Raw genomic sequence first — 18,415 nt, forward strand, 5'->3', positions numbered from 1 at the left:
CTTACTTTTTATCAGAGGATTTTTCTTAGTTTTCTGATTTTAATAACCACATTTTATGTTGCCCTCTCTTCGCCTCTCATATTACTATATAGGTTGAGTATACATCAAATCAATAAATTTGATTTTTTATAAAATACAAAAAAAAGAGAAGCGTGGCTCATGGCACAGTTGAAGTAGACACCACACTCCCTACATTATTAATTACAACAATTTACAACATTAATCACCAAATTAACAAAATATTCTCTCCAATTAAACATGTCGACGGCGGCGAGAGGCGGAGGCGGCGGCAACCGTGATTACTGCTACCGAGAAGTGGTGCCGTTCGCGGCGATGGTGAGCCTGCAATGCATCAACGTCGGACTGAACACACTGTTCAAGGTCGCGGCCAACGGCGGCATGAGCCGCCACGTGTTCATCGTGTACGCCTACGCTGTCGCCGCCCTCATCCTCCTCCCCGCTCCCTTCTTCTCCCGCCGGTACTACTACTCTATTGAAATCCATTTTCCAAATCAGTAGATTGATCTCTCGATTTATTCACTTTTTGTATGAAATTGAGCAGCTCAGGAACTCTGCCGTCGCTGAATTTATCGATTCTGGTGAAGTTTTTTGTGCTGGGAGTGATCGGGTGAGCGAGATCGGAGTTGACATTTTTTAAATTGATTTATTAGTTTAATTCGATTAAGATATTAAGTGTATGTTGATTTTGGTGAAAGGTATTCGTCGCAGTTGATGGGATTCACAGGTATAAATTACGGTTCTCCGACGCTTGCTTCCGCCATCAGCAACCTCTCTCCGGCCTTCACTTTCGTCCTCGCCGTCATCTTCAGGTATCTCTCTCTCTCACACACACACACACACACTTGTTTCTTGGAGTTTACGCGACATTCCTATTTCTATCAGCACTCGCTCTAATATTTTCTTGCGTTTGAGTAATCAATGGCGTGCAATGTTATATTATTACCTTTTCAACACATAAGTATTTTAATATAATAAATTGTTTTTGAAAAAATACTTAACAAATGGAGTAAGTAGTAATGCAATGGCCCAACGCGACCGAAACTGCCCAAACTCAAAGGCCCGACATTGAAAGCAACCAAAAGAAGATATTGTTGGTCTTTTCCATAAATGGGCCAATACGCTTTAGCTTGGGAGTTTTCTGAAAAAAAGGTTTGATCGATCCATGCTATTTTAAAACAGGGTTAATTTATTTTTATTTCACCAAAAAGAACTTCGTAGTACTAGTATTATGCTTTGTTATCATTCGATTTTGTAAAGATTTGGGATAGTTTTTGGGAGTATTTTGGTGTTGTATGGTCTGAATTGTTGTGTTGTATTGCTACTTTGTTGGTGACCATTTTTGCAGGATGGAAAAGTTAGTTGTATCGAGCTCGAGAACTTGGGCCAAAGTGGTCGGCGCGGTGGTGTCCATATCGGGAGCGTTTGTAGTAACATTTTACAAAGGTCCGATCATCATCAATGCCGATGCCCCTCTTTCCACTCCCCTTTCACTATATCCAGTATTCGACTCGCCTCGATCTGACTGGATCCTTGGTAGCCTATTTCTCACCGTCGAATATATCCTCTCTCCCATATGGTGCATTTTTTTGGTAACACGCCTGCCTCATTTCCATCTACCTACTACTCCTATGACTTTGATCTTATTATATTGTCCTAATCCAAACTAAATTTAATATGCATATAGATACACATCATGAAAGAGTACCCTTCGGGCTTGACCATAATGTTCTTCTACTCGTCTAGCGTCAGCCTTCTAGCTGCACTCGTGGGGATATTTGTCGAACCGGACTCTACTATATGGATCATTAAACCTGATATTGCTTTGGTCTCCATCGTATGTTCGGTAAGTGGTGAAATTAGCCTGAAAACTATGAAATTTGCTTCAAATTCTAGTTCGTCTCATAATTTAAAAACAACCGAAAAATAAACAAAAATTGATTTGGTTCCCAATTGTCATACGACAAAATATTTAGGTAAAATTATATGGTTGTTAAGAAATCATACGTAGACGTCAACGTCAGTGAGTTAAATGTTGTTGTCTATTTGGTTTGAAAACATCATCAACATATATCATGTAGGCAGTTGCAACTTTTTTTGTCGTGTAATAATTGAGAGAAAATCCAAATCTCATGATTTTCCGGCTAATTTTAAAAGTCACGGAACACACCAGAATTCGTAGCTAGCTAATTAGTTTCCTAAGTTATGTGTATTGTAGGGAGTGTTGAATGGTTGCATAAGCAATAGTGTTGATTCTTGGCTCTTGCACATGAGGGGCCCGGTCTACGTGGCAATGTTTAAGCCCCTTCAAATCGCCATAGCTGCAGCCATGGGAGTGATCATCCTAGGTGACACTCTTTATCTTGGAAGGTAATAGATTCGTAAGACAAATATTGAATCATTTTATAATGGAAATAGAAAAGTGATGTGTGTATTTTTTGTGGTGAAATAGTATGATTGGCGCAATAATAATAGTGACCGGTTTCTACACTGTGATGTGGGGGAAAGCAAAGGAAGAGGTGGGTGATTTTGTCACTGAAACAGGAGATTTGGAGTGGTCAACAACAGATCAAACTCACCCTTTTCTACAAAGTTACAAAGTCCAAGACTTGTAGGAATATGGGAAATTTTGGTGTCCAATTGCTGGACTTATATATAATTTATGAAGAATAAAAAAGGTGTATATATATTGAATGCAAATGTGAAGATTGAGGGGGAACAAAGGGGAAGGAATGTCACGTGTAATTATCCTTACATGTCACTGTCACCTATATTTATATATGGTTTATGGTCCTAAATTCTTGTCCTTAGAAATCAAAACACGTCTCGAAAAGGATCAAACACGTCATTATGGGCCTTGGCTAAACTTTAAACTGACATGTCCAACACGGTCTCTTATATAAATAGTTTTTAAATTTTAAAGTTTACATATTCATGCGACTAGTATTCCACGTAGGATTCACTCCCCCATTTTTTAGCAATTTCTGTTTATGAATTTCTGTAACTTTTTTCTCTCTTTTCTATCCTTCAATTTATTCCTTTTCTAAAGTATTTATCCGGCAACTCTATTCACGTTACACAAATACTCCATGTAATTTGTCATCCATTCTCTCTTTTGAGTTCACTATATCTTTCTATGGAATTTGATTGCTTGCATTCCAATTGAAATTTCAAATTTACAAATTGAGTTTAATTCCCCTATTTGATACTAGAATTCCTCTCATATTCCTGCACCTCTGCAGCTCCCAAATACAATGATCTTAAAATTACTTCTCCCAAATCCGGAGCTGAGAAGATTGAGCTTACCAACGAGCAAGACGAGGAAATTATCAAGTCTGAAGTGGAGGGGAAGATCCCCTCATGTTCCCTGTAATCGACGCTGCCGCCATATGCCGTGAGGCTTTGCAACGCATCACCGGAGGGTTTTGATTGCGAATCAATTTTTGGACAGTGCTGAGAAATGCCTGTAGAAATCGTGCAGATTCCGGTGGGTACTTGTTAAGAGATGATTTCTCTTAACAAGTTTCCATCGTCGCAGAAGCGATCGCCGAAGGGATAAACGGTAGTCGCGGGAGCTTTGCCCGTCGATCAAACCAATAAATTGCAATACGAGAAAAGAAAAGCGTAATAGATAAAATAGGGTTTTGATATATCTTGAATGATTAAAAGGAATAACATTGTCTCCTATTTATAACTTAAGGAATAAGAAAATCATCCTAATAAATATGAAAAGATATGGGAAATCAATAACCAACTAAATAATGGGGATACTAGGGAATATGCTCGTATCAGTATTGTTGCTGACACTTCCGATGGGGACGAGAGGGTTGTTTGGTAGGAAACGCCGACAGAGGTGCAAAGCTATTTATGCCGGTTAAGGCCCCCCCCAAACCTCGTCAACAACGTCGCCTTTTGTGAAACGCTCACTAGATAACTCTTCTTCTGGTGGCTCGTTGGACATGTCGAAGGTGCTTCGGGTCGACATAAAAGTCAAGCCAGAGAAAATGAAAATAAGTTTGAGCTATATTTGTAATTACTGGAAATCCAGGCTAAAAGATAGCCGATTACAGTATATTATATGTTTGACAGTTTTCTCAATTGCACATGGCCAAATAATCTGAAAGATTGCCCAAAGACGGGCTACACATCAAAAAATGAAGACACGTTACGATTGAGAGATTTGTTAAAGTTATGATATAAACAGCTATTTTTAAAAGTTACAGCAAATTGCCCTTATCAAAGTTACAGCAAATTGCTACTACATCTAAACTACTCACGTTAGATTGATATTGTCTGCTTTTGGTACGTATAAGTCTTCACGGTTTTGTTGTGATTGCAACATATAGGTACGGATTGTTGGGCAAGAATTTCAAAGATAGATTCGGACATGTTGGTGTTGCAGAACTAAGTGGTTTAGTTGGTTCGAGTAATCCTGTGGATCACGGCGTACCATACTCCCTAACTGAGGAATTCGTTAGGGTTTATCGCATGCATCCTCTTCTTCCTGACAAACTTCGCCTCAGAAATATCCATGCTTCACCTGGTCCTAACAAATCACCCCCTCTTGACACTGAGTATGTATTACCTCTTTCTCTCTTGTGTTAACTGCATGTGAAATAATATAATTGATCCACCAGTATATGTATGGACTTTAAATGAGCAAAAATTATGTTTTGATGAAATGACAGAATTGATATGGTGGAGCTGATTGGCAAGAAAGGAACAGAGAATCTATCAAAAATAGGATTAAGAAAGCAAATAGTGTCCATGTGCCACCAAGCCTGCGGTGCACTTGAGCTCTGGAACTATCCCATTTTCCTCAGGAATCTTGTCGCCCACAATGTCGATGGCACCGATCGGCCCGGCCCGGTCGAAGTAAGTCCATCTAATTTTGGTTTCACCCGTAAACTTCAATATTGTTTCCTAAAATCATAAACTATGAAGTTTAGGCAGAAACCTTAAAATAACTCTAAGTTCATGATATTAACGACCATTTAACATTTAACATGCAGTATGGGCAAAAACACACATGGAGCCCCTTGAAATTTGTTTTTTTAATTGTTTTTCTTTTATAAAATTTAATTTATATTATTTTGTATAAATTATCGTGCAAAAGTCACTATCAATGAGTTGAAATTATATATGATTATATTTTAAATATAAGTTAGAACAATAGCCCTTACTAATGGTTATTTCTGCTTTCGCCCTCTACCATGCAGTTTATAGGGATAGAGAGAGGAATGTTGCGCGATACAATGATTTCAGACGCGGCCTTCTGATGATTCCCATCACAAAATGGGAAGAGCTAACCGGCGAAGAGGAGGCTATTGAAACCCTGCGCCAAGTGTACAACGATGACGTGGAGGAGCTCGACCTTCTTGTCGGCCTCCTGGCCGAGAAGAAGATCAAGGGATTCGCCATAAGCGAGACAGCTTTCTTCATCTTCTTAATCATGGCGACGAGGAGGCTGGAGGCGGACAGGTTCTTCACAAGTGATTTCAACGAGGAAACGTGTACACGAAGAAGGGGTTGGAATGGGTGAACACAACAGAGAGTTTGAAAGATGTTTTGGATCGACATGATCCAGAGATGAGCGCTAAGTGGATCAACTCCACCAGCGCTTTCACTGTGTGGGACGCCTCTCCCGAGCCGAGCAATCCCGAGCCACTCTATCTCCGCCTCCCAAGTTGAACACATTAATTTCTTTTGTTACGAAATTGGTCTTCATTGTCTAATGTAGGGATATAATTTCAATTGTTTCCATGTTGTACTATTTTTGTTTTTTATTACACAACGAATTAGCTGATGTCATTTGTTTGTATCTTTGTAATATAATTGAAATGTTATTTTAAGCAGTGTTTGAGAAATTGAAGGTTGACGTAAAGGAAAAAGAAGAAATAGTGAGATTATGAAGAATTTGGTGTAGTACATTGCATAATTAAGTTTTCTAGTTTCGTGTTAGAATTCATTCTTATAATCGTACAAGCGAAGGAACCCCGATATCAAGATTTCTACCTTAATTTGATCGACAACCCTTTTCTTATTTTTTGAGTTATATTTATATACAACTTGTATGGCTAGAATTTTCCACAACAATATTAAATTAATCCAATAATTTATTCATAAACACCACATTCTTAAAAGGCCTAACAATTTAATCACCAATTAAAGAAAGTAATGAACAATTGTGTCCAAATTTTTAATGATTTTATCAAATTTATCAGTTTTTTAGTACTCATATTTAGCAATGGTATCTATTCTGTCGTTATCTTTTTAACTTGTTATTTATCCTCGTCTTTCACTTTGTATTAATTTTATGAATTGCTTTTGAGATAATTGTTTCTAAAAATAAAACTATAGTGAACTATTAGGAGTAGTATTTATGCATTCAACTTAACTTTCGAAATTAAATACTCTTTATCATCTGATACATCATGTTGCGATTCAGTAGTTGTAGTTGGAATAAAATTTATTATAAGTTAAAAAATACTGAGTATATGTTAAAATTGATAAATAAAAGGTGATGACAGAATTAAACCATTTGTTTAAAGTTTTTATAAAATATGGAGACTATTAAGAATACCATATAGCTAATCAAGTTGCAAAATATTGCAAAAGTGGGTCAGAGCAAATGATGAGTTTTGCACTTTTAAAAGACGGCACTTGCAACTTGATTGCCTTAATTAAGTAGGACATCGTGATTCGTCTTTGTTTTGTTTTCTTGATTTATCACACCTTTTTGTGCGATTCAAGTTGTGATACCATTTTTTACTTCGTCTTTAAATCTTGATTGATTTGTTTCAAAAAAGGATTGATGCATATGTTAGCTTAATAATTGATCCAAGTAGGCAAGTATATCATTTACCAAAATTGTATTCATTCATTCATTAATTCAGTGTACTTTTTACATAACACTTGTATGTGTATAATCACTCTTATAAAATTAATGGTATATTTCATAAGCATCACTCACATTTAATTTGATGGTATATTTAGTCATCTTTTTTTATTTTATGTAGCATTTCCTCCGTCCTAAAGTATTAGACTCATTTTTTTTTCACAATAATTTAGGAGTTGTTGTTTAGTGTTGTAAGTGGAATTGATAATAAAGTAGATTAAGTGTTGTGATATATTTTTATTTTTAAATTTAAAATAAATGGAATAATTATTTTTTTAACATTAAATTAATTAATATTATTTTAGTGCTAATTGTAATAAGGGTGTTAATTAAACTGTAATCAAATCATACTTAAATTCCCTAATTTTTACTATAAATAGAAATGACTCAAATGTGTTTAAATGTGTTGGAACTAGGGGTGACAAATCGTGCGTGTCGGGTCGTTATCGTGTCGACACGATAACGACACGAACACGATAACAACAAACACGAAGTAAACTTCTTTGACCGGACTTGGTCCTTGGTCTTATGAAGTAAACTTCTTTGACCGGACTTGGTCATTGGTCTGATGAAATATACATCTTTGACCGGACTCGTCTTTGGTCTGATGAAATAAACATCTTTGACCGGACTCGTCTTTGGTCTGATGAAATAAACATCTTTGACCGGACTCGTCTTTGGTCTGATGAAATAAACATCTTTGACCGGACTCGTCTTTGGTCTGATGAAATAAACATCTTTGACCGGACTCGTCTTTGGTCTGATGAAATAAACATCTTTGACCGGACTCGTCTTTGGTCTGATGAAATAAACATCTTTGACCGGACTCGTCTTTGGTCTGATGAAATAAACATCTTTGACCGGGCTCGTCTTTGGTCTGATGAAATAAACATCTTTGACCGGACTCGTCTTTGGTCTGATGAAATAAACATCTCTGACCGGACTTGGTTTGCGTTCTAATTTGGCGATTTTTGTCGCCGGGATCGAACTTTCCCTTGTCCTAATTCGGCGAGTTTTATCGCGTGGATCGGACTTTCCCAGTTAACCGAAGTGGTCTTATGCAGTAAACCTCTTTGACTAGACATGGTCGTCCTCGGTCTTATGAGGTAAACTTCTTTGACCGAACTTGGTCGTCCTAATTCGGCGAGGTTTATCGCGTGGATCGGACTTTCCCTTATTGCAGTTCGTTTCAGACGAAGTGCTTATTTCTTAAGCCGAATTGTGGTCTTGTATCTTCCTGAGAAGCTTGGACTCTCAATCGTTGGCTTATTGCAGTTCGTTTCAGACGAACTGCTTGTTTAAGCTGAATTGTGGTCTTGTATCCTCTTTAGAAGCTTTGACTTCACAATCGTTGGCTTATTGCAGTTCGTTTCAGACGAACTGCTTGTTTAAGCTGAATTGTGGTCTTGTATCCTCTTTAGAAGCTTTGACTCACAATCGTTGGCTTGTATATGTTCTAAGAAGGGGATCAGCCTTCAAAGAACAAGATACCTCAGTAACATTTGTAAGAGACGACACGCACAGAGACAGACAAAACACACAGACAAAACGCACAGAGACACACAAAGACCAAGCAAACCAAAGAAAGCACATTGACCGAACAGGACTCAAGACTGACTGGACTGTCTCTTACAAATGGAACTTTTTGAGGTTGGAAACGTACCATGTTCGGGGTACTTGTGCTCCTGACACGTGAGTCAATTTGTAAGACCCTTTGCCGAGGACTTCTGACACCCGATATGGACCTTCCCATGTGGGTTCGAGTTCGCCCAGCTTTTCTGCTCGGCTTACTTCGTTGTTTCTCAAGACGAGATCTCCCACTTGAAATTGCAGCTTTTTCACCCTTTGGTTATAATACCGGGCTACTTGCTCCTTGTACTTGGCTGCTTTTATGCAGGCCAATTCTCTTCTTTCTTCGGCAAGATCTAGTTCGGCTCCCAGTCCGTCACCATTCACTTCTGAGGAGAAATGGAGGTCGGGGACTGGGTATGCCGATCTCAACCGGAATCACGGCTTCAGTGCCGTACACCATCGAGTTCGGCTCTGGTGTGACTTCGGTCATTTCGCCTGCCTCTGACTCCGGTTGCTGTGATCGCTATGCTTGATGGTGCCGAGCTGATTGCTCGGCACTTTTAAGCGCAATCTGCAAACTCTTGCTCTTTTTTGATCACCTCGGATGACCGCTATCCCTCCTTTAGTGGGGAAGGTGTTTGGCGAGGATGCCTCTGATCGCTATGATCGGGCTTCTTTTCGTCTCCTCTAGATGAGCTGTCTAAAGACCGTTTTCGACGGTCTGCCTCATCGGCACGGGAGAACTGGTCCGCAATGTCCCACATCTCTTGAGCTGTTTGCGGACTGCATTCCACGAGCTTTCTGTAGAGAGCTCCGGGCAGGATTCCATTTTGGAATGCCGAAATGACAAGTAGATCATTGAGATTATCTACTTGTAGGCATTCCTTATGGAATCTCGTCAGGAAGTCGCTGATCTTTTCGTCGCGACCTTGACGTATAGAAAGCAGCTGAGCCGAAGTAATCCGGGCTTCCGCTTTCTGAAAGAACCTCCTGCTGGCGTTCCCGATGAGCAGCTCGGGAAACAGCTTGCACATATGGACCTCATTGAGACACTGGTTCGCCATATTATACTGATAGCGTCCCAGGAAGTCATGAGGATTCACTAACCCGTCATAAGTCAACGACGGAGTTCGGTAGTTCTGTGGCAAGGGAGTTCGGGTGATATCGTCCGAGAACGGAGTCTTCAATGCTCCGTACATGGCGAACCCGACACCTCTTCGGTATGGAGGAGATGGAGTTCTCCTGTGATTCCGGTACCTAGGAGGAACAGGAACATGTCGGGGTTGAGGATTCTTCTTCCTGGAAGACACGGCACTACTGCGGTAGCGACTTTCATGTCTGGATGAGGAAGGAGAATCCACCGTTTTCGTCTTCGGCTCTTGGCTCTTTTGCAGGAAGGCTAAGAACTCATCCTGCTTCTCAGCCAAGAACAGCTTGACAGCCTCATTCAAATCAGGCTGCTGGGAAGACTCGGTGTGTGGACCTTTTGAGCGGCTTGTTCCTTCATCGTGAAAACTGGAAGTAGCTGTATCCCGAGGCTGTTTTCCGGACCTGCGGGCTGGACTAGCTTCCTCATGGTTTTCACGAACGGTATTACGGGTAGTGTGTGATCTGGTATGCATTTTTTTGGGGTGGAAAAAGGGTCAAAAATTCGCTTATCACAAATTTGGTTCTTCGTTTCCCACAGACGGCGCCAGTGATGAATCCGCGAATTTCTGATGTTAGTGAATGCAGGAAAATACAGATCACGACACAAAGAATTTACGTGGTTCGATTTACTGAAGTAAATCTACGTCCACGGGAAGAAAAGAGGGCAGAGTTGTATTGCTTGATCTGTTTTCTACAGCTTACAAATACAAACTTGCTATATGGTGTTTTATCTCTAGAGAGCTTAACCCTTTTCTATCTGATCTAAGTTCTATTTATACATTGAACTAAGATCGTGGCTTGCATCACCACTAATGATGGTTGTGGATGTCGTGGAGGTCCTGCATGTAGCGTAGGTCATGGCCTACGATCGTGGCCTGAGCAGACACCACGTGGTAGTGGGTGTGTTGGAAGTTGTGGAAATCCTGTATGGGTCCACTAACTCCTTGTTCGGTCGAATACTGAGACCGAACTGCTTTGGTTGCCGATCTGAGAGTAGAGCTTGATGCCGACCTGAGAGCAGAGCTTGATTGGTTGGCTTTTGCCGAGCTGTAGGCTGAGGCCGAACTCTTACTGAGACCGAACTGCTTTGGTTGCCGATCTGGGAGCTTGATGCCGACTTGAGAGCAGAGCTTGATTGGTTGGCTTTTACCGAGCTGTAGGCTGAGGCCGAACTCTTTGGTAATGCCGAACTCATACTCTTCCTTGGGCTTTGGGCTGATGGGCCGTTGGTGCTGTTGGGCTTGTTTAGTCCGTACCTCATCAGGTATCTATTCTGTCGTTATCTTTTTAACTTGCCATTTATCCTCGTCTTTCACTTTGTATTAATTTTATGAATTGCTTTTGAGATAATTGTTTCTAAAAATAAAACTATAGTGAACTATTAGGAGTAGTATTTATGCATTCAACTTAACTTTCGAAATTAAATACTCCTTATCATCTGATACATCATGTTGCGATTCAGTAGTTGTAGTTGGAATAAAATTTATTATAAGTTAAAAAATACTGAGTATATGTTAAAATGGATAAATAAAAGGTGATGACAGAATTAAACCATTTGTTTAAAGTTTTTATAAAATATGGAGACTATTAAGAATACCATATAGCTAATCAAGTTGCAAAATATTGCAAAAGTGGGTCAGAGCAAATGATGAGTTTTGCACTTTTAAAAGACGGCACTTGCAACTTGATTGCCTTAATTAAGTAGGACATCGTGATTCGTCTTTGTTTTGTTTTCTTGATTTATCACACCTTTTTGTGCGATTCAAGTTGTGATACCATTTTTTACTTCGTCTTTAAATCTTGATTGATTTGTTTCAAAAAAGGATTGATGCATATGTTAGCTTAATAATTGATCCAAGTAGGCAAGTATATCATTTACCAAAATTGTATTCATTCATTCATTAATTCAGTGTACTTTTTACATAACACTTGTATGTGTATAATCACTCTTATAAAATTAATGGTATATTTCATAAGCATCACTCACATTTAATTTGATGGTATATTTAGTCATCTTTTTTTATTTTATGTAGCATTTCCTCCGTCCTAAAATATTAGACTCATTTTTTTTTTTGCACAATAATTTAGGAGTTGTTGTTTAGTGTTGTAAGTGGAATTGATAATAAAGTAGATTAAGTGTTGTGATATATTTTTATTTTTAAATTTAAAATAAATGGAATAATTATTTTTTTAACATTAAATTAATTAATATTATTTTAGTGCTAATTGTAATAAGGGTGTTAATTAAACTGTAATCAAATCATACTTAAATTCCCTAATTTTTACTATAAATAGAAATGACTCAAATGTGTTTAAATGTGTTGGAACTAGGGGTGGCAAATCGTGCGTGTCGGGTCGTTATCGTGTCGACACGATAACGACACGAACACGATAACAACAAACACGAACACGACCCGTTAAGAAAACCTCAAACACGAACACGAACACGACATGAAACCCTCAGACACGAACACGACACGAACACAACACGAACCCATTAACGACACGAACCAATTCGGGTCAACACGACACGATAACAACACGTACACGAGATGACACGATAACGACTCGATAACAACACGACCTGATAACGGTTAAACCTATTAAAAATGAAAATAATAAGAATTAATAATATTAAAATATTATTTGTTAACGGATAACACGAACACGACATGGACACGACACGAATACGTATTGTTAACGGATAACACGAACACGACACGAACACGACACGAAATTTTCGTGTCCTTAACGGGTCGACCCGATAAGGACACGAAATTTTCGTGTCCTTAACGGGTCGACCCGATAAGGACACGAACCCAATAAGCTCTGACCCAAACCCATTATTTTCGTGCCGGTTCGTGTCGTGTTATCGTGTCGTGTCAAAAATTGCCAGCTCTAGTTGGAACATCCCAAAGTGAAATACGACGGACCGAGGGAGTACTATTTCATTCCAATTCGTCATCAATTATTCCTGCGGTAAAAAATTACCAACTATTTTCTTGTAAACAGATCCACATCAATAATATACAAATTAGAGTCCTAGACTAAACTGCAATGATTTTGGATTGGCACATTCAATGACAATTGAGATTGGATGATTAATGCGTTAATCAAATCATTAATGCTAATCCTTTTCAAGAAAACGAAAAATAATTTTAGATTTTAGACACGATATCATTCTATTTCCCCTTACTTGCCTTTCCAATTGTTTAATCATTTAAACAACAAAAATTAAATCAAAATTCAACTCCATTTTGTTCGCGTAAGCTCCAATTTTCTGATTTGCAGTCAAACCAAACTCTAGTGACTCAATTCAGTAGAAACTATTGCAAAAGAAGTTTCTTGAATCCTGGTTAACCTCTGCAAAGAAATTACTTTTCTTGTGAAGAACCCTTTTTTATTGAACTCTTTATTCCCTCGGCATCTTCATATACCCGTTTCAAAATTTGGGCATTTTTTGTCTTTTATTAAGCACTTCTCTTTTGCAGGAACTTCTTCAATTACCTGTCTTCGCGGAGCTTTACTACTTCAGCTATCCAAATTTCAGTTGGGTATGTTTTAATTTCGATGCTTTTTAGTAGTTTAGTTACTAAATTCAGCTCAATTTCGTTTCATGTTTGAGTATGTGATTATTCGGGTTGTTTTTGTTGATGCTTTAATCATTAGATCTTAATTCGTTTGCTGATTATATTTGTTATGCGTTATAGGGTTTTTGTGTTTGGGTTTATGTTTGAACTGTTGATTCATTCACACCACGTGTTTGTGTTTTTTCCTGAATGATAGTTTAGAGAGCCAATGTCGCAAGGGTATGCTATTGAACTTTACTTTGATCCCGCCCTCGAGAATCAGGTCTTGAAAGCATGGAATGTATTGGCTCGACGGCAGATCAGCACTCAGTTGATTGAGATTGAATCCAGGCCCCACATTACTTTGTTCACAAGCCCTTTTGTTGACATTGCTAAGCTAGAGAATGTGTTGAGAAACTTTTCTGCAAAGCAAGAGCCTTTGGCTGTGTCCTTCTCCTCAATCGGGAGCTTCCCCAGCGACAACAATGTCTTGTTTCTCGGCCCAACCCCGTCTCTCTCTCTCCTCCAATTTCACTCCCAATTGTGTGATGCAATGAAGAAAGAAGGTGTTGAAGTTGGAGATGAGCAGCGCCCGGATACATGGATACCTTATTGTTCCGTGGCTGAGGAAGTCCCAAAGACTCGTATGGCTGAGGCTTTTACTGTCCTGCGTGATCTGAAGATGCCGGTCAGTGGATATGCAGTGGAGGTCTCGTTGGTTGAGTACTCACCCGTCCGTGAACTCTTCTCTTTCACTCTGGGTACGCATCATATCAGTGAGATTTGACGCTGTCCCTTCTGTTGCTGTTGAATTAGGTTTTACATTTACATGTCGTAGAAGGATGGCCCTTATAAGTCGAACTGTCCTTGCTGCTGCTGCAGTTATGTGAACATCATTGTGTTGTAAAATATTGTCTCATCAATCAAGAACTATCTCAATGTTATGGATATCTTTTGAGATGTCTTCTCCATGCTTCAAATTCATATTTCAATATTTGATTTACTGATGTTTTTGGTGATTTCTGGGGATTTGTTACCTTAGAAACTAACCATTGTGTTATGACTGAGGCTTACCTTCTCAAATAGAATTAAATGGTTTCGTCATCTAAACCTTTACTTCTCTTGTTCTTTATCTATTTTGTTGAGTTGATCTTCTCCTTTCCTGTTGTAATGGAACCATCTAACTGTGTCGATCCCCTGCAATTAACATGCAGAGACGGGCCTCAGCTAAATTAGATCAAATATTAACTTCGGAGGCTGAAAGCAGACAATCTGAGGTGAGAACATTTGTTAGGCCTATAAAACATCGTTTTTTCCTACAGCTACGATCGTGAACCTTTAAATTTTTATGTGTCTGATTACTGATGTTACTGTCAGTTTCTTTCTTTCTGTATAGTGCCACTGTTTTTCCCTATTGGAACTGTAATTTGCTAGAGTTCTGGAGATTCTGTTAGCCAAGATCAGATTCCGTTTAACCTTCTTCATTATCATCTGATATCCTATCTTTCTCCAATTGCTCAAACGCTTGAATACACTTATCAGAAATCGCAATTTTTTCCCTTTTCTTTCTCTGGAATCTAATTATTTGTTAGCAAAAATTTTCTTGTTTTCTTACAAACAATGAAACAAGGTAAAGAATTCATCCACCTAAACAGACATGGAAGCAATCAAGCCCCCTGCATATAAAGTAACTTTTTCATCTCTGCAGACTCATAGCCCCCACTATTTTTATGATGATATTTTGTTCTGTCGCTTAACCATCTCGAGCAGGAGCTCGTTCCATGTGTCCACCGGGCCAGGCATGCACCAATGGACACAATCTTTATAACCCGTCGTCCAATTGTCAATCCAGTATGCCCCCGGATGCCCATCGACCCTTGTCAGCATCATTTCTGTAACATCGATGACTCCAAACTCGTTCCCTCTCTCTTTTCCTACACTCCTCGCTGCCTCCGCTTCCTTCACTTGAATATTCCTGTACTCCCAGTCGGGCCGGGCCCTGTCCACCTCATCCAGCTCGATAAGCCTAGTCCTGTTGCACCGTCCTCCAGTGTTCCACTCCCCGTGCTCAAAATGAGAAGGAGAGAACGTTCTCAAGAAAGTGACAATCTTGTTGCACTTCTTGCAGTCGTTGATGGCCTTGAATGCAGCCCGGAATGACCTCCTGAGTGCTAGGCCCGGCCCGAAGTTCGTGATGTTTGGATCATGGCAGTAGACGCAGCCCACGACATTGCCTCCCTCGTGCAAGTAGTTCCCCCGTAGATGCCACTGGCCGCTGTTGAAGATCGCGTAGTCAATGGACGGTAGCTTCTCGGACCACTTGGGGTCGGGTGTGTCGAGGTGCAGGTCGAAGTTGCCTGTGCCGGTGCCGTTGATTACGATCTCAGTCGCTGTGACGAGGAAGGCCGACCAGTATACCGTTAGGGTGAAATTATGTTTCGGAAACTCCCATATTGTGAATCTGTTATCTGCATCTCTTTCGATTAATTTTGGAGTTTCTTCCTGCAAGATCAACCCATTCTTGTTAGGAATGTTAGATTAAATGTGAAAATTAGAATGCAATTATTGGAATAATATGACCATTTTATGATATAAGTATATACGACACAAAAAGTCTCATTCACGATATTTTGAATTGATCATTTAATATCCATCAGATCTTGATATCAGCGGTTAATATTTTATCTCGCATTTATTAAATTCAGTAGAAGCTGACGCAGGATCTATAGCCTAATCATCTATGTTTATCAATATTATATTATAATGATAAATACAAAAGAAAATGACAACTTCAAAGATTAGAGACTTTACCTACACAACTCCCCAATAATCATTTCAACAAAATAAGGAAATTAAATAAGAAAAAAATTGTCATTATTTAGTATCAGTGCTTTCCTCTCTAATGTTCAACTAAACTTTGTAACTACATCATTAGATTCCTAATGATTTTGTCTACCCAATAATTAATATATTCGCATGTGAAAAAAGCCATTGCTAATTAATTACTAGTACTACTATATATCGACATTACGCTAAAAATAAAGGATACAAAGGCCAGTGTTGTTTGAATTTTTGTAGGACACATTCAAGAGTTTCATAAGTAATGTATATTGATAATAAAAAATGTGAATTCTTACAAATTTTGTTATATCTATAAATGATAAATCCCTAATACTTATATTAGTTTTTACTAGTTTAGTAACTTTGTATTAATATAAATATATAAGTGACGTTACCTACTACGGAGTATTTTTATTTATATAAATCAGTTAGTTAGTGTAAATATGTTATGTTAAACTAAAAAGTGTTGCAATAAACAATGAAATAAATTAAGCAGGAGAACTAACCGTAGAGAGGAGACAAAGAAGAGATTCCATCTGATTCCTTGCTAAAGAATCTCCGATGAAAGCCATCTTCTTACCTCGGAGAATCCTAAGAAATATTTGTGCACTAAAACGAGGTAGCTCACATTTATCTGGTTTCCATCTCCAATGAAGAAAATCTGCATCTTTTCTACCATGCAAGAAACAATTCTTCAATGTTGGAATTGTTGTGCAGCTGTAGTTGGTATACAGCGGGCCGTCCGCATCCGGGATCCACCGCCCTTTGAATAAATCGCAGGTTTCGATCTCTGCAAATGACATATGCAGAAAGTGAGCTATATATGTTGTTGGGAAAATGGGGTATAATATTTTTTTAGAGAGAAATTTGATGGGATTCTTACCTCTTTGGGTTGAGTTGTGTTTGCTTGGTTGAAAAGGCATGTTATTTGTGTATGTGATTAGGGCTACACATGTTATGCAGAAGATCAAGAGAAAAGTTGTAGTAGTACCCAAGAAGTGATCTTTCTCCTTATAGTTTGATGTTGATTTCATTATGTGTGTGTGTGGAGTATGTGTTTGAGAGAGGAAGTGAGAATTGTTGAGTTATTGAAGAGCAACACATGTAGTCATGTATTTAGTTGACAGCTCAGTTGGCAACGGAGGGGCAGATCTTGCTGCAATGAGTCTGGGTTCGAATCTCACTGCTGTCGTGTAGTTGCTTCCATCTCTCAATGTAGTTGCTTCCTTCCATCTCTCAATGTAGTTGCTTCCATCTCTCAGGCACAAGTGTGAGGCCTTGGGAGATGGGCTTCTGACAGCCAGTGGGTTAAGGCCCCCCTTAACGGGCTACTGCCAACGGAATCGCCTTTTTTGCTGGAATGTATCTAGTTGACAGCTTATATACTCCCCATTATAGAATGCGCCGTACTTCTTTGTCTTTTAGCTTCATGGCTCTCATGTGCAATCATGTGAATATAGTGACTAGGTTTACGAGATTTTCTTGTGAACATGCCAAGGGGAAAATGTGGCAGAAATGTTAGGTACGTGGACTCTTTTTATTAGCTAAATCAATACTAAAATAATTATTTTATCGTGCTAGTATGTCAGTATAGTTAATAGAGTCAATTAACATATATTTATATGTACCACTTCATTCTTTAACTCACATTATCAATATTTCGGTATTTATTACTAATACATTTTGTTTTAATTTAACACTTTCCAAAATATTATTGGTGTCATTAATGTAAAAAAGCTTGATTGTTTTGTTTATTCATTTATGTTAAATTACGCGCGTATGATATGAATAAATTGAGTTTTACTTTTTGTAATATATAAGTATAAAATTGGAGACATCAACTGCGACTTTTTAATTTTAAAAAAAAAATTGTAATAAATTTGGACTAAATGAAAGTGACCGTATGGTATTGACATAAAATTACATATACTCCAATCATTTTTAGCTCTTGAATTACTCCATCTCATATTCGTATACTCAATTCAAACACGTACCCAATTTAATCCAGTCGTGGCCGAAGGTTAATGCTAAATAAAAGGTCAATAACATAAAAAAAGGAAATGACAAATGATTAATCACTTAATTCACCTAAACAATTACCCAATAATCATCTCCGCAAAATAAGGAAACTATTAAGAAAAAGTTGTCATTCTTTATTTCTACTGTTCAATTGAACCTTTTAACAAATGATGTTGTCTAATCAATAATATATTGACGTGTGAAAAAAAACCGTTACTAATTACTCCCTACTTCGGATTTCAAGAAAAAAAAAGGATGAACACCAAGCCCAATGTATTTTGAATTTTTGTTGGAGAATTTTCATGTAAATGCAATTTTCCTAATTCATGAAGATTAAGACCACTACGAT

At 38.4% G+C, this 18,415-nt stretch overlaps 3 protein-coding genes and 1 pseudogene across 9 annotated transcripts; 3 read left to right on the top strand and 1 right to left on the bottom strand.

Moving 5' to 3' along the window:
• Positions 1-132: 132 nt before the first annotated feature.
• LOC121771720 (WAT1-related protein At3g28050-like) lies at positions 133-2,816 on the top strand. Its single transcript, XM_042168574.1, has 7 exons — positions 133-479; positions 563-628; positions 717-830; positions 1,367-1,610; positions 1,706-1,864; positions 2,237-2,388; positions 2,471-2,816. The coding sequence occupies exons 1-7, from the start codon at positions 259-261 to the stop codon at positions 2,631-2,633; spliced, it is 1,119 nt and encodes a 372-aa protein (XP_042024508.1). The 5' UTR covers positions 133-258; the 3' UTR covers positions 2,634-2,816.
• Positions 2,817-3,779: 963 nt separating this feature from the next.
• Positions 3,780-5,753, top strand: LOC121771950 (annotated as a pseudogene).
• Positions 5,754-12,737: 6,984 nt separating this feature from the next.
• Positions 12,738-14,728, top strand: LOC121772271. Of its 7 annotated transcripts, none has more exons than XM_042169299.1 (4): positions 12,738-12,992; positions 13,129-13,191; positions 13,429-13,967; positions 14,414-14,632. In XM_042169299.1, the coding sequence occupies exons 3-4, from the start codon at positions 13,436-13,438 to the stop codon at positions 14,440-14,442; spliced, it is 561 nt and encodes a 186-aa protein (XP_042025233.1). In that variant the 5' UTR covers positions 12,738-12,992; positions 13,129-13,191; positions 13,429-13,435; the 3' UTR covers positions 14,443-14,632. The 7 variants fall into 7 exon arrangements, with proteins under 7 accessions (XP_042025233.1, XP_042025231.1, XP_042025230.1 ...); XM_042169297.1 differs by having other exon boundaries at positions 12,742-12,902; positions 13,424-13,967; XM_042169296.1 differs by having other exon boundaries at positions 12,743-12,992; positions 13,424-13,967.
• Positions 14,729-14,866: 138 nt separating this feature from the next.
• Positions 14,867-17,177, bottom strand: LOC121772269 (protein ALTERED XYLOGLUCAN 4-like). Its single transcript, XM_042169293.1, has 3 exons — positions 16,931-17,177; positions 16,554-16,837; positions 14,867-15,708 (listed from the first exon to the last, which is right to left on the bottom strand). Exons 1-3 carry the CDS (start codon positions 17,079-17,081, stop codon positions 14,935-14,937), a joined length of 1,209 nt encoding a protein of 402 aa, XP_042025227.1. The 5' UTR covers positions 17,082-17,177; the 3' UTR covers positions 14,867-14,934.
• Positions 17,178-18,415: the final 1,238 nt, after the last annotated feature.

The sequence above is a fragment of the Salvia splendens genome, chromosome 16, assembly GCF_004379255.2.
Source record: "Salvia splendens isolate huo1 chromosome 16, SspV2, whole genome shotgun sequence".
Taxonomy (NCBI): domain Eukaryota; kingdom Viridiplantae; phylum Streptophyta; class Magnoliopsida; order Lamiales; family Lamiaceae; genus Salvia; species Salvia splendens.

Bases quoted from the DNA above. Each gene is read 5' to 3' on its own strand.
- LOC121771720 (XM_042168574.1), top strand. From the start codon at position 259: ATGTCGACGGCGGCGAGAGGCGGAGGCGGCGGCAACCGTGATTACTGC. The intron at 1,611-1,705 runs GTAACACGCCTG...ATATGCATATAG, and splicing joins CCATATGGTGCATTTTTTTG to ATACACATCATGAAAGAGTA. The intron at 2,389-2,470 runs GTAATAGATTCG...GTGGTGAAATAG, and splicing joins GACACTCTTTATCTTGGAAG to TATGATTGGCGCAATAATAA.
- LOC121772271 (XM_042169299.1), top strand. From the start codon at position 13,436: ATGTCGCAAGGGTATGCTATTGAACTTTACTTTGATCCCGCCCTCGAG. The intron at 13,968-14,413 runs GTACGCATCATA...CCCTGCAATTAA, and splicing joins ACTCTTCTCTTTCACTCTGG to CATGCAGAGACGGGCCTCAG.
- LOC121772269 (XM_042169293.1), bottom strand. From the start codon at position 17,081: ATGAAATCAACATCAAACTATAAGGAGAAAGATCACTTCTTGGGTACT. The intron at 16,838-16,930 runs GTAAGAATCCCA...TGTCATTTGCAG, and splicing joins ACACAACTCAACCCAAAGAG to AGATCGAAACCTGCGATTTA. The intron at 15,709-16,553 runs GTTAGTTCTCCT...TTGATCTTGCAG, and splicing joins TTCTTTGTCTCCTCTCTACG to GAAGAAACTCCAAAATTAAT.